Source organism: Pleurodeles waltl, chromosome 4_2 (genome assembly GCF_031143425.1).
Source record: "Pleurodeles waltl isolate 20211129_DDA chromosome 4_2, aPleWal1.hap1.20221129, whole genome shotgun sequence".
NCBI lineage: Eukaryota > Metazoa > Chordata > Amphibia > Caudata > Salamandridae > Pleurodeles > Pleurodeles waltl.
In genome coordinates this window covers 471256680-471271115 of record NC_090443.1, presented here as the reverse complement: position 1 = coordinate 471271115, position 14436 = coordinate 471256680, and the positions used below count along the sequence as shown (strand labels likewise).

At 41.0% G+C, this 14436-nt stretch overlaps 1 protein-coding gene across 1 annotated transcript in view; it reads left to right on the top strand.

Moving 5' to 3' along the window:
- Positions 1 to 14436, top strand: part of LOC138292925 (vespryn-21-like) — a 270086-nt gene that overhangs the window by 231588 nt on the left and 24062 nt on the right. Inside the window, exons 10-11 of the mRNA XM_069231804.1 lie at positions 544 to 564; positions 5259 to 5279. Of these exons, the coding sequence (XP_069087905.1) occupies positions 544 to 564; positions 5259 to 5279 (42 nt within the window). The remainder of the gene's footprint in view (positions 1 to 543; positions 565 to 5258; positions 5280 to 14436) is intronic.

The window sequence follows — 14436 nt, the reverse complement described above, 5'->3', positions numbered from 1 at the left end:
GGAATGTTTTTCTCTCGTAATCCTAACTATAATTACAGAGTGGCTGCCGCTTCGTCAAGGTACATAGATGTGGAGTAAAGAATAAGACATCTACTTATTTATTCTTACCTTGATCTAGTTATTTCATATTCTCTGATCTATATTTCTGCTAGACAATATTTAAATGTAAATTTGTGAACCAACTTGAGAATCAGAAGAGTAGTTGGATTCAATAGCCTTTCTTGTGAGTGGTGGAAGCTTATAAAATGTAGGCTTAAAGCTTGATTGAATACAGTTGGAGAGCTTTGAAGTGACCAAATGATAGGGGTTCAACATGACCCGGAAAGCCTCTTCCAACTCTGATCTTTTTATTTGCCAAGAGAAGTAAGTGTAATGCAACAGTGTGAGTTTCATCAGTGAGTTGCACTCAACTAAGCCACTTATTAAATCAAAAATGGATAGCAGGGTTACCGGGTATCAAATGTAAGCACTCGCTGTCGCCCCATGATCTTTCCAATGTTCCATGCCTATTTCTGCCATAATTTATCTTTTCTTTCTTTGCAGAAGAGGGTAGCCAAGATCAAGGTATGAACTGATTACCACATGCTTACTTTCATGAACTAAAGTTCTTAGAAATGCCAGTTGTTTGTGCCTTATTAGGAAAATTCATCTCATGTTCTTTTGTTACATCAAATACCTCATTGTCGAGAACTGCTGAAAGATTTCAGAGCGTGATCCCAGTGAATCAAAACAATCTGAAAGCCTATTTGAAGATACTTCATAACTGTACTGGTCTCACTGTATGCTTGGCATCAGTTTGCAAATTAAGCACATGAGCTCAATCATCATTCCATAGTTAGGACCAACAGAACCAAAAAGTAAATGACTGCAATTTACCAGAACAAGGACTCAGCCAAGGGTCATACCTGTCTTAATGTCATGGCAGCCTAAGTTTCTTTGTTTGGGAAATAGTTCCTCAGCACCACGCCTACCTTACCTGTCTCAGCCCTAACCAGGCAGTGAGCTTTCACCTGAAGACACGCAAGTTACTTTCCCCTTCAAGAAAAAAATGACTGTAGGAACTGAGTTTGCATTTCCCATCAGAGCCCCAGGGCTTCTACATGCTTCCTATCTGCTCTAGCAAGGGGAGGTTACAGGGGCTAAGTGAGCTGTTTCTGATGTTCCATTACTGTTTTCCTGGCCCTGTCATGGCTACTGTATTAGACACCCTGACATAACATGGTGCAGTGCTTTGGTTATGGAAGCTGCCAGATACCACTGGAATTACATTTTCTGTGTTGTGATTTTTGGCAGCTGTACTGCCCTTAAGTTGGATGTTCTGGTAGCGTATGAGAGTGCTGAATGCTCCACTAGGCAAAGACATACTGATAGCCCTTGGAAGAGAGAGAGGAGCCTATTCCTCCCATTTCAATGTCCCAAATTAAGCTCAGGCCTTTATTCATGAAGCAGTCATTTGAGTCTTGCAATGCTGTTCTGTCCCTATACATGCATCTTGCGAACATCTCCTGGTCTAATTGATGATGGTGATTTGGAGATGGACAAACATCTTAACAGAGATAAGCAGGGAAGTGAATTAAATATCATTTTGCAGCACCTTCAGTGGTGCCTGGTGTTTCCGTCCCCTGAGATAGTTGAATGTCAAGAGGACTCTTTTGCATGGTTCCCATCCCAGGAAACTGATTACCAGCATTCCCAGAGTGGTCTGAAACATCCTGGATAAGGAATGAAAGGTAATGAAAATCCTGCATTTTTAGGCTTTTTAGCAAAAATGTAAAAGTTGGAGTTTCACTTCTGTCACTGAGATGCATTCTCTGCTGGTCATCTCCTCTTGAATTGGACAGTGCTTCTCTGTGGGATGCTACTGATTAAAACATTGACCTTGCGTTTTATTTTGCATCAAAATATGCACTGTGAGCTGAGACGTTTGCCATGTATAGTCTCCTTCCCTCGTTTGCGGATGTTCAATATCGTTTTAAAGTCCTATAGAACATTTAGAACCCTATACCTGTCCCTGTCTTGATGGAGCAACTAGTCATGTTTTTGGAGGATCTAATATTTAATTTTCTGCCCCTGTTGATACCAGCAGGGTGGGATCTTGTGTTGATGAATGAGTCAGTGCTGGGGTTGATATGAATATGCCCTCTCTACCCCTCCCCCCCCACACAGGAAGCATCTCACATTCACATGTAGGTTTCTTGCAAGACATAGTAAACTCCCATCTCCACACACAGGATTCATAAATGTAGTCCACAAGCTGCTACATTTGCTATAACTTGGTAGATGTATTGTGCACATTAAAGTAAACCTCTCTGCTGCCCATTAATACCAACGCCAAGCAAGGAAGGTTCAAGCTAGGGATGGGAACTGGGGACAGCTTGGCTTTAAGCAGATTTTCTACAATGAACAGAAGGCTTTTCTCCCTTCATACACCCTCTCAGATTCCTCCGGGTTCGTGTAGAGTATGATGCATATTCCCATTTGTTGAACATGTCACACACCAGATATCCTCTAGTAGGCAGATTAAGAAACCTTCCAAAATCATGTGCCTGCCTGCCTTGGGGGTGTCTACTGAGTGACCTAAATGATGCAGTTGGCTATAGAATGGCCCTGCATATGGGGGTGTGATACAGAGCTTTCACTGAAGTACAGGACAGGCCATACCATCTTTAAGAGACTTAAGAAGGCACATTGTACAGTAAATTAACAATACCTAATTGAACAAGCAGATCGTGAAGTCCGAGTCTTTCAGGGCGTTAGCTAAAGTGGTTTCGCTTTTCCACATAATACTTAGCCCAATAGCTTGTTTTTGGCATATTTACTCAAGGATGGCTTGGTTAGCTCCTAGTCCCAATCAAATCATGATCTACCAACTATGGACTTTAGTCTGTTATTGGTCATTTCTTAAATGCAAACACAATTTCTGGTTGAGTGCACAACTGCTGCTTGCCCTACATGCATTAGCCCATTGTTGGAACATTATTTATTAGTTAATAAGATCAAGATCAGACAAACTGACATTTTGTGTCTCACCCTTCAAGAGTTAATGATATTTAGACTGTAAATAGCTCATCAACACCAAATCCAATAGTTACCCTGATACAGTGTTTGATAACAAAGTCTTGTGGTGGAAGGAACAGGAACCAAAAAGATATTGGTCCCAACAATGGGTAATGTTCTCTTTAATTTAAAAAAAATAATATTTGGGACACATTAGTCAACCTAAATGAGCCCTTAATGGGCAATATCATACCAACCATGAGGTTTGGTGCTCCTGTTTGACCACCATTATTATTGAATCCCATGAGGCCTTCCTGTAGCGGAAACATTTTGGGGTCTGCAAATCCACTCATTAGACTACTGTGGCCTGAGTTGGGCCTGACATTTTTTCTGTAGTAGTTGTTCCGAAATCTTCTCAAGCAGTGGTAAATGACTAAATGGATAAATCTCTGGACCTGATTTAGAACTCAGCAGAGGGATTACTCTGTCACAACAGTAATGGATATCACATTGGCTGAAATCAAAGTCTCAAAGAACATAATGGGATTTACATTTTGGTGGATGAGATATCTGTCAACATTGTGACAGAGTAACCTGTTGCCGAGTTCTGAATCAGACCCTCTGTTGTTAAAAGTATGAGGCAGTTTTCCTCTGGCTACCTTTATCTAGAAGTGTAAACTCCAAGATGCTGTTCCATATTCATCAGTCTTGAAGGAACCCATTGCTTGAATAAAAACTGAATTAAGCAAAATATATATGGAATAGGAACACTAATATCTACCTCAAAATCACAAAGGCTATGCAGGTTCTGGTGTCAAGGGTGTGCAAAATGGATCTCACATTCTAATCTTAGACAAGAGCCTGCTGTTCCATGTCTATGTAGACTTTTGTAGAAGCCAAAAAGGAGCTTTAATCTTGTTCACGTATAGAAATTCAATAGTAATAGTGCTTTCTACTATTTTTAACACTGGCATCTCAACATTTGTTATAATGTGTAGAAGATGTTTTGTAGACTCTGTAGGAGATTTTTGTTTAGAATTGTACAAATTGAAAACTTAGTATTTTTCTAAAATGAATTATAAACTAAGAAATAATAGTAATCATAATAATTCTGAATTCCGTCTGGGGAAGGGTTGATTTTCCTCTTTCCTTTCACACTTCCTCTACATGGGTTGGTTTAGCATATATCAAATAGTCCTTACTGTTGGTGCCAGCTGCTGTGGCAGTGAGGCCAGAATGGTGGATGCCATTGCGGGCAGATAAACCCAGATTGATATGTGAGGGAGTCCATACCAACATGGGTGAGGATTCAGTCTGTTCTGAGTGAGAGTGAAACCATAAAAGGTCTGCTTAATCTTCCGTGCCCTCAAACCTGCTTCTCTTGCTGCTCATCCCCAGCTGTTGAGTTGTCCATTTTGGATTGGCTTCCCCTTTAGACTGGTACTTTTTGTTTTTTCAACAATTCCTTCCATTTTCTTTTGATTTTCATGCACAATTTAAGGGCGATGTTGCACCTTTCTGTTTTTACTGGGTCCATAAATATGCCTTTTAGTTTCAGATCGTTTCTTCTGGTTTCGTTTTATATATCTGCCTCCAGAGCAAAAGGACCGGTTGTCCCGTACATATATTTTTGATGTCTGAGTATTTTGTTAATATTATTACTGGCTTAAGTGGTAGGCAGTCATTGAGAGTCGGGACAGGCTTTTAGAAGTGACTGCTTCAAAGAGCACGTGGGGCTACTTCCTGGTCAGCACATAATCGCAGAGCAAAGGTTCAAAATCAAGAGTTCTATATCAAAATAATGAGAACTCACATACATAAATGGATTTTCTGAGTTTTACAGTGTACTTGATGGAACAGCTATTTCCCCTGACAAGATGTCAACCCTGTAAGGATATCCCAGATAATCCACAAATGCCTGGTAATGTCATCTTGAAGATTTATGAGTTGTCAACAGCTGCATTCAATAAAGAAATGATACATCAGTAACGACGGCTGAATAAAAAGTGCAGAAGTTACCTGAGTAAAACGTAACCATGAAAGGAAAAACATTTGTTCTTATTTGGTCTAAACTTCTAAACATAGGAAACTCATGTATCATATGTGGAATGCAGACACTTAACTAGATGAGGGATTTGAGAAGGCTAAAAATGTTTATCAAAGGTAAGCACTCACCTTCCCATCTCGTTAGGAACAGATGTTGGTTGCCTCCTAACTGTCTGTCATGATACCTGATATTGTCCTTCTTTTTTTTTTTTCAGACGTCTCCAAAACAGATGGAGGTATGCTTAGCTTCCAAAAAGGAGACTCCTTGCTTTTTAGTCATGCAAAATAGTAATTGGAAATTCCATTTTGTTGCTCTCCACGATCTGTTTTAAAATGATGCAATTATCTTTGAGAGTAGAAGTGCAAGTGTCAGGGTACTACTGCAGCGTTACTATATTCTAAAACGTATTTGAAGATGCTTCACTAGTGTATTGTTGTTATAATATGCACATGACATTAACCTTCTCTTTAGGTCTGGCTATAGAAAGTTTATTTTTTTTCTTCAGAAAAACATCATGTCAATGCACAATTCACATAACACACTGAAAACGTTTTGGGTCAATCCGCTTCAGGCATTGGCTTGCTTTTGTGAGCCCTGAGTCACTGGCTCAATGGTATGTCCATCACATTTAAAATTAGCCCATGGCATTTTGTGTATGTATTGAAGTTGAAATTGCATGTACATAGCACATACTTTTCCTAATCTGGAGTTGAAGTGCTGTGTATGCTTTGTCTTGCATTTGTAGTTCAGATTGCTGGTGGGGTCATAGTAAATCACACAGGGGGTGTCAAACACTCACTTTGTAATTTAGCAAAGAAGGAATGATGGCTTCACTAACCAACAAGTTTGATATTTTTCACTGTGAAAGAATGCATCGTTCAGGTTGGGAGGCTGCTCTCTTGCTGTCAAAGTTGGGGGCGACACATTTTCCTCATCTGTTCAACTCACATGCACAACCAGCACCAGAAACGTGTGTGTGTATAGATTACCTAGTGGCGTTCGCCACTAGGTAGTTATATTGAGGACTTGGGCCCAGTTTTAAGATGGCTAATGTAGCGTTAGAAGGCCTAAAACGCTGCACCATATTTACAAACTGTCACAATGCATGCATTGCACCACTTTGTAACCCTTTGCACCACATTATGCCTGTGCAAGGCATAATGTATGCAAAGGGGGCATGCCCCGTTTGGGGGGGGGGAGGAGGTGGCAAAAAAATGGCACAAGGAAATCTAAGATTTCCTTGCGACAATTTTTTCGCCACTTTAGGTTTTTTATTGGTTTTAATGGGCCTCTGGGTGCTTTGCACGATTAATGTCAAAACATTTTTACATTAATCCTGCAAAGTGCCAGACTAGCGTCAAAGTATGACGCTAGTACCCCTAACTACTGCCATGGTGCGCTGTATTTTAAATACGGTGCACATATGGTGGAGTTAGGGGGCCTCTAAGGGGTGCAGAAAAAGTGGGGCTGCACTAGGTACAGCACCACTTTTCATAAATCTGCCCCTTGGTTCTAATATTATAATTTATTTCTTTTCTTTATCTTTGGTGCCGATTGACAAATCTTAATGAAACTTTCTAAAAAAAAAATAATAAATTGGCGCTCACGTCAGCTGCTTACTGGAAAGTTTCAGGGTGATCTGTCTTGTGGGAGCCGAGAGAAAGGGGGGTTCCCTAAAACATGTTTTCTTCATGTTAATTTCCTTGGGGAGTGTGTGTGTGTGTGTGTGTGTGTATATGCATCACAAAGACGGACATAGTAGCAAAGCAATCCAGCTAGAGTTGAGGAACAGTTTAACAACCCCTGATTAAGTTTGGGTTTACAGCAGAAAATACTCAGTTGAGTCTCACAAAAAATCACAATAAACAAAGATGGTTAAGAAAAGCACCTATACTCTTTTGGATAAGCATCAATGCAGATGTTGAGGTGACACACCTTGGCTGATTATTGATGTATAGTTAGTTTCATAAAGTCAGTGTGGCGGAGTTTACGTTGATGTTAGAGAAAGAAACATCCATTACTTCCATGTTACTGTGCACTATTAGTGCAGGCAACAGATACATTCCATCCTTCTGACAGCACCGAAAACCCAGGGTATCGCAGCCAGGGGTAAGCTGTGGCTGTGCCATGTACATTTTCAAGCCAGAGAAGCACATATGTTTTAGCCCTAAAGGTTCCCAGCACAAACGAAAATAAAATCAAAATATCAAGCAGTCAAATTTTTAAACACTGATTTGTTAGGCAGTTTCACCACATTGTAACAGATTGGTATTTTCCACCAATGTTCACTCTTCGATACATTTGAGCTTCACCAAAGATTGCATGGAGTACTTAATTTTAAAAAATAAAATAAAAAAATAAAGAAAATTGGGTTGTTGGTTGAGGGGTGAGCCCTTCTGAAGCAGCAGTCACAGTCCTTGTTGGGGTGCCCTACAAAGGTCACTAAATAAACCTTTGCATAATCCTCTGGTAGGTTTGTGCACAAGCAGCCAGGCTTAATTTAGAGGAAATATGTAAAGTATTTATGCAGTAATAAATTAAAAACACAACACAAGAATAATCCCACACCATCTTAGAAAAATAGATTACAATTTAACTAAGCACGATCAAAATAACAAAAATCCAATCAGTAGAACCAGAGTTATACATTTGTAAAGGTTTTAGTAAAATCTAGCACCTAAAATATTCAATTGCCAAGCACAGACATCTAATCACAATAGACTAGGGCAAAGTTGAAGGTTATGGCGTCTGCGATGTAGCGTGGTTCAGATACACAAAGTGGATTGGGCTCGGTCTCTGCTTACGTCTGGACTTAGTTGAATTTTTGAGGAGCAAATGTCTGAAAAGGTAATGTTCAGTGGGATTAGGCAGCCAGTGGTGTCCAAGGAGAAGTCCTCGTCAGGGAGCTGCCTGACGAAGTAGTGGTGACGATTTCTAGGTTAGGACTTTGGGACAGATGTGTCAAAGGGTTTTACCCCTTTTATGTCTATGGGGAAAATATTTTAGTACAAATGGCCCTTGGTCTCTTTTATGGAAGTTGAAAATTTCCAGCAGGATGAGGCTGCAGGCTGAATGTGATGACAGCTCTAGGAGGCTGGATACCCTTCCAGAGAGGAGCCACTAAACAGGATTTACTGTTGTGGAGAAGAATGTTGTGGGAGCTATTGCAAAGTCAGGCTGACCTTTGATGGAACTTGGGCAGATCGGTGAACAGGTAGTTCCCGGTCTCTTCTCTTCTTGGTTCCAAAGGCATTTTTTGGCAGAACAATTTGAGGACCTTTAGCATCACTTCCAAGGGTCCAGGACTAGAAAGGGACACTAATTGGAAGGGTCAGGACTCACTAAGGCTGCTGGATCCAAGCATGGGTTCAAGATGGTCAAAGACCTTGCTGTGCCTGAGGCTCAGATCAAGAGGGAAGTCCTTGGTTTGAGCAGAATTCCAGGTCACAAGCAGCAGGGCAGTCCTCAGACTGCACAGCGAGGCTTCAAGGAACAAAGCAGTCCTCCTGGAGCAGCAGGGCAGTCTTGTGAGGCAGACAGCAGTCCATAAGCAGCAGGCCACGCCTCCAAGAGTCCTTCTGCAGGTCAATAATTGAACTGAACTGTGGGTCTAAAGTTCCTATTTGTACATCTGGTACCAACTTTGAAGTGGAAGAAACTTCTGGATTCCCCCCAACCCAATGCTCCCCCGCCTGCCAACACACAGAAATGTCTGGAATTCCCTGCCTCCCTGCCATGGTCCCAGGATATCTGGAGTCACAATGGCCTACTGTAAAGTGATTTGTATGTGTGCAGAGGCAGCTCCTTTGAAGTGTAAGTGGGACTCTGCACAGCTCAACCCCCCATCCTGGCAGAGTGGCCCATCCTGGGATGAATTCACAAAGACCAACTGGCAATTTTACTTAGTCATGTGACCAAGGAACAGGCCTCAGTCACCAAATGGCTAGAACAAGAAAACACTAACTTTCTAGTGCCATTTTCAGAATTATGGCTTAAAATCTAAATTACATCTTTATCTTTGGAACCAAATATGATCTTTCCACAGGTTATCTTATTAAAAAGGTAGACCTCACAGAAAAAAATTAACCTTTTTTTTTTACTACCGTATGTAAAACATTATAGTACATATCCCACTTTTTAAATACAATGCTCCTGGTTAGGGCCTACCCTAGAGGTGACTGATATATACTAAAGAGTTTTAGGCTTGGCAAAGGGGTTATTTTGCTTAGTTGAATTGGCAGTTTAAACTGAATACAGGCTGCAAATGGCAGGCCTGAGACCTGTTTAAGGGGCTATTTAAGTGGGTAGCACAACATGTGATGGACATCCACTAGTAGCATTTAACTTACAGACCTTGGGTATGTAGTATACCATTTTTTTAGAGACTTATAAGTAAATTAAACGAGACAGTCGGGTGTAAGCCAACTTAACTAGGCTGTCGTGAGTGAGCACATGCACTTTAGCACTGGTTAGCAGTCCTAAGGCCAACAAAGATGAATGCAGCAAAACAGGAGAGGGTTGGGCAAACCGTTGGGTGTGACCCTGCACAGAAGGCCAAGTTCAACATATTTTTAAACATATTTACTAACAATCATGAAATGAAGGGCCTGATTTAGAGTCCGTGGACTGGATTCTCTGGCAGATGTGACGGCTATCACCCCATATCGTACTGCAAGTGCATTATATCCGGTGGAACTTGTAATATGGTGGAATAGCTATCCATTACATCTGTGACGGAGTAACCTGTCCGACAAACTCTAAATTAGGCCCCAAGTCACAAAGGTATTTATGAATACGTGAATTAGAACTGCAGAAGTGACCACCTCTCCATAAGTAAAGTCCAGCATGGGTGCAGTCCTTTCTCTTTGTTTATGAATATTCCGCAAATAGTTCCATGTTAGATATTTGAGGCTAAATCAAGAAGGTATTTAATAGTATGTAAACTATTACTACTGGAATACTAGTTCACTTACTCATAATGCATTTGTGATTGTACTCATAATGCATTTGTGATTGTAAATTGGCACCAATCAGTTTAAAATACCTTTTATTTTTGTCCTCTTGTCACCTCATATGGCCAATGATGGGGAGTATGCAGGTAACACCCATATGGGTACTATGCGGCCAAGTAGCCTTCCATTAAGTGAATCTCTCATTCACATGCTTAGGCATGGACCCACACTTTATAGAAATAGCCTTGGAACCTCGGTATAATCATCTGACTGTTTTGCTCAGTCTCTCCATTTGTCATGCTTCGTATGGGTTGTTCAGTGATGGGGGCTTGGCTTGTGTCCATCTTTTACAGATTTCCCTTGTAGCCAACAGTACCAAGTAAATTAGTGCACACTTTAATCATTACTGAGGGCCCTCCCACAAGAACCACTTATCTATTCAAAGCAATATCAAGATGGGGCTTATCTGTAGACCACAGTTTATTATTGTAATTTTAAATCTTACCCACATCTTGCCAATTGGAGGCCTTTCAGCTCCTTGTTTGTCAAGTCATGCTCCCAAACTCCATACAGTGACTTTGCCCTTCTGTCTGCGGTCATCACCTTGTTCAAATGGGCTGAAAATCCTGTAGATCCTCTTCCATCTGGGAAATTTCAGCATGAATCTTCTCCTCCCGCTTGACTCAGTTATCTGGATATATGTAAACCTAGAGAAGTACTCAGACATTCTTTCCCTCCACTGTTCCCACAAAAGGAGTTTCCTTTCAATCAGCAAGCCCCTCCAGGTCTTGATCACATATCTTCTAATGCGGCTGCACAGTTTATGGATTAAATACTCCAGAGTCCCAGATTGGTGCTTTTGAACTGTAGTACAGTACACCCATGAATGTTCTTATGTCATACCACAGCTTAGTAGCTGCTTGGAGGAGCTTGAGTTTAATTATTTTGAAAACATTCAGGGACCTGAATTTGTACAGAATCCTGTTTCTGTTACATCCTTCAAATAGTCTCCCTATTGCAATTGAATCAGGTATTCCTATCTACAGTTATCAAATTTAAAGGCCCAGCAGTAAAACTGTAAATCAGGAAAGACCAGTCACCCTTTAAGAAATTTCCTTCTGTGTTTTTTCCCCAAGATATCCTGCACCACTGGCATTCCAGATGAAACTACTGATTACCCCATGACACTTCTTTAACACCTCTTTAAGAAACATGAGGGACATGTCAAAAAGAAAGGTAAACTTGGGCAGGATCATCATCCTAATCGGATTAGTGCATCAGTAAATTGTTAGAGGTAGGTTTTTCCATATAAACAACATGCTTTTACATTCTCTAATCCTCTAACCCCATTCAAATTGATCTCCGCCAGGTTCTCTAAATCTTTAACCACCCTAATACCCAAGTATTTAATAGCTTCTTCCCCCTCACTACCCTACTAATTAAGATGCCATGCCATTGTCTCCGTATTATGTTCATTCACTTGGTATTTTGAGAATCCACCAAAGACTGCAACCTCCTTTTGTATTTTGATTTGATTTACTGCAGTCTGATGTAAATAGGATCAAGTCATCTGTATATAAGGCTAGCTTCTTTATAAGCCCTCCACTACTAAAGGGGACAATACTGTTATTTTATCTAAGGCTTTGTGCAAAGGCTTCTGTAAATAGGAGAGGGATAACTGGCACCCTTGCCTTGTAACGCTCATGATCTTCATGTGGTCAGCTAAGCACTCGTTAACCAGTATCCTTACCCTTGGAGAGCAATACAACACCTCTGTAACCCTACAAAAGGTGTCCTCAGCCCTAGGTGTTTCAGTAACTTTGACAAATATGTCCAAATAACTTTGCAGCATCTACTGTGATTGACTTGCAACATGGAATTGGAGGTAGTCAAGTCTATAACTCCCATAGGAGAGGGAGTCAACTCATACAAGTATCTTCCTGGAATGAATCCCTTCTGATCCTCATGAATCACCTTCCCAACTATCTTGGCCAAGCTCTTCCCCGTGATAGCTATAAAGACTTTTATAGGCCAATATCACTACTTAATTGTGATTATATGACTCTCACCTATTGTGGGGCTTGTTAGGTTTCAAAATTAGACTAATAGTAGCATTCTGCCAAGATACGAGAGGCAGTGTGAACTGTTAAAGTCTTCCACACCAGAAATATTATTTCTTTCAAAGTCCCATAAACCTGATTAGGGAGACCATCCGGCCCTAGGGCTTTCTCATTTTAACTCCCTTTATTTCTTCTACTTGTATACTTCTGTTTAGCACTGCTCAGTCCCCATCATTCATCAAGCTCAGGTCCTTACTTTCTAACCAATGCTTCAACTCAACAGTATCTGGACTATAGCTCTCCTGAAACAGTTTGCTACAAAAGCAGTGAAATGCTCTCAATATCTTGATGACTTCAGGACCCTGTTCGTGGGGCTCTCCACAATTTCAGCTATAAAATTCCTATTCTGATCTGCTCTGCCTTTAAATGCCAACACCTTGCCATGTTTCTCGCCATATTCAAAAGGGAGAACCTTATTAACTTTCCACCTCAATCCTTTATTTTGCAAGTGGATTTCTAGAATAGCCTGCTTCTTCTGCAAACTCATTTTGGCCTTCCTACCGTCCTCCCTCAGTCTGGGGTCACTTAACTCTTTTTTTTATTTTTTTTTACAACATGTCTGACTAGTACCTATCCCTCAAACAAGTCACCTCATCTGCCTACAAAATGTTGTAAGTTCCTCCCTCAATAAATGTGTTTCTTGCAGATTAATTATAGAAGCACCATAATCTTTGAAATGCTGTTTTACCAACCGCTGCTTCTTCCTTCCTCAAAACCTATTGATATTACATGTCATTACTGACACTAATCTTCTTTACCAATAACCCCTCTCATGAGGGGATATGTTTATTAAACTACTACATCTACACTTGGCAGTGGTATGAGGATTTTCTTTTCCCTATGCTCCCCACCTAATGTACCCCTTAACTCCTCCCAACCCAATGTCCACCCCACCTCCATGGAGAGCCATCTCCCTTTTTTCCTGACACATATTCTCAGATTTTAAGCCTACCCTATAGAATTATCCTTCATACTCCTGCTCCATGACTAAACTACACCTTATCCATGACTACATTCTCTCCTGCTGTAACTGTGCAATAAATTGATCCACACCATCTGGCACCCTGAAGTTATGCATGGAATATTATCCATAACCTTTTAGTAAGACAGGGAATTTCTCTATGGCAGTTGCTGTAAATGGTTTAGCTCATGGATTTGTTTGACCAGCTCCCATTGGCTATCTTGTGTGGCTTTGGAAACATCTGATCTAATAGTGAAAGAGCACCCCTTGACCTTCAAAACTCCAAATTTAAGAGCAGCTCCAAGTATCTGGTATTTCACTGCATGTGTTGCAAAGTTTACAAGAATCTTCCTGGGTTTCTAACAAACTGAAATGTCCTTGAAGGGATCCCTATGTACATCTGAATCTCCTTTGATAAATCTATGTCCGAGCCAGCAGCTATTCTAGACCCCTGCAAAAGACTTGCCACAAAGGACTTTGTATCACCACTTTCTACTCCTTCTGTACAATTGATAATTCAAAAGTTATTTCTTCCTGTATTGTTTATTAATCTCTCCATCTTTCTCCCTATGCCCTATTCCTTTGTATTAACTACCTTATCTCAGTGCAGGTTTTCTCTGTGGTAAATCTCAATTTGTGAACTGCTTTTCATAGGGCTCCCATGCGTTCTGCCATGGAGTCTTTTTCCTGAGTGCTGCACCTGTGTTTTGGATATTTCTCTGATTCGCTTCTTACTTCACAAAACCTTTTGTCATCTCTTCAAATAACTCTAGCAACATTCTTTGGATGCTGTCCTCACTCCCCCCTATATCCTGTTGCTCCCTTCATGTCTCTCTCATTCTGGTGCCACCCCTTCACTCTCCTGCTGCCTTTCATCACTTACTTGTTAGTTCCTATCCCTACTATCTGCCATGCCTGCAAGTACCGCAATTCTGTTGCAGGTCCTCATGCCTCCCCCTGTTCTCCTGCTTTCAAAGACCAGGGACTGCCACCCTTCCTTCCTCAGTTGTGAGCACTCTTCCTTCCTCACCAGTCACCAGCTGCTCAGTGATTCTTACATTTATCTTTGGCCACTCCCTGTGCCATTGGTTCTCCAGTCCCAGCCTATTGAAGCTCTTTGATACCAGCAGCAGTGACAGCAGTTTCTTTTGTACCCCCGTTCAAAAGTCACTTCACCACAGCTTCTTACACTCCTACTACAATACACCCCTGGTTATGGTGCTCCTGCCTGACTTCTTGATGTACCTGCTTTCTCTTCTGAAGACCTTTCTTCTTCACTCTCCTCGCAAATTCAATTCCTGGTTTTCTGTGAGCTCCCCTCCCTTCCCAAAGTCATTATCAGTACTGTAGGAGCGACAC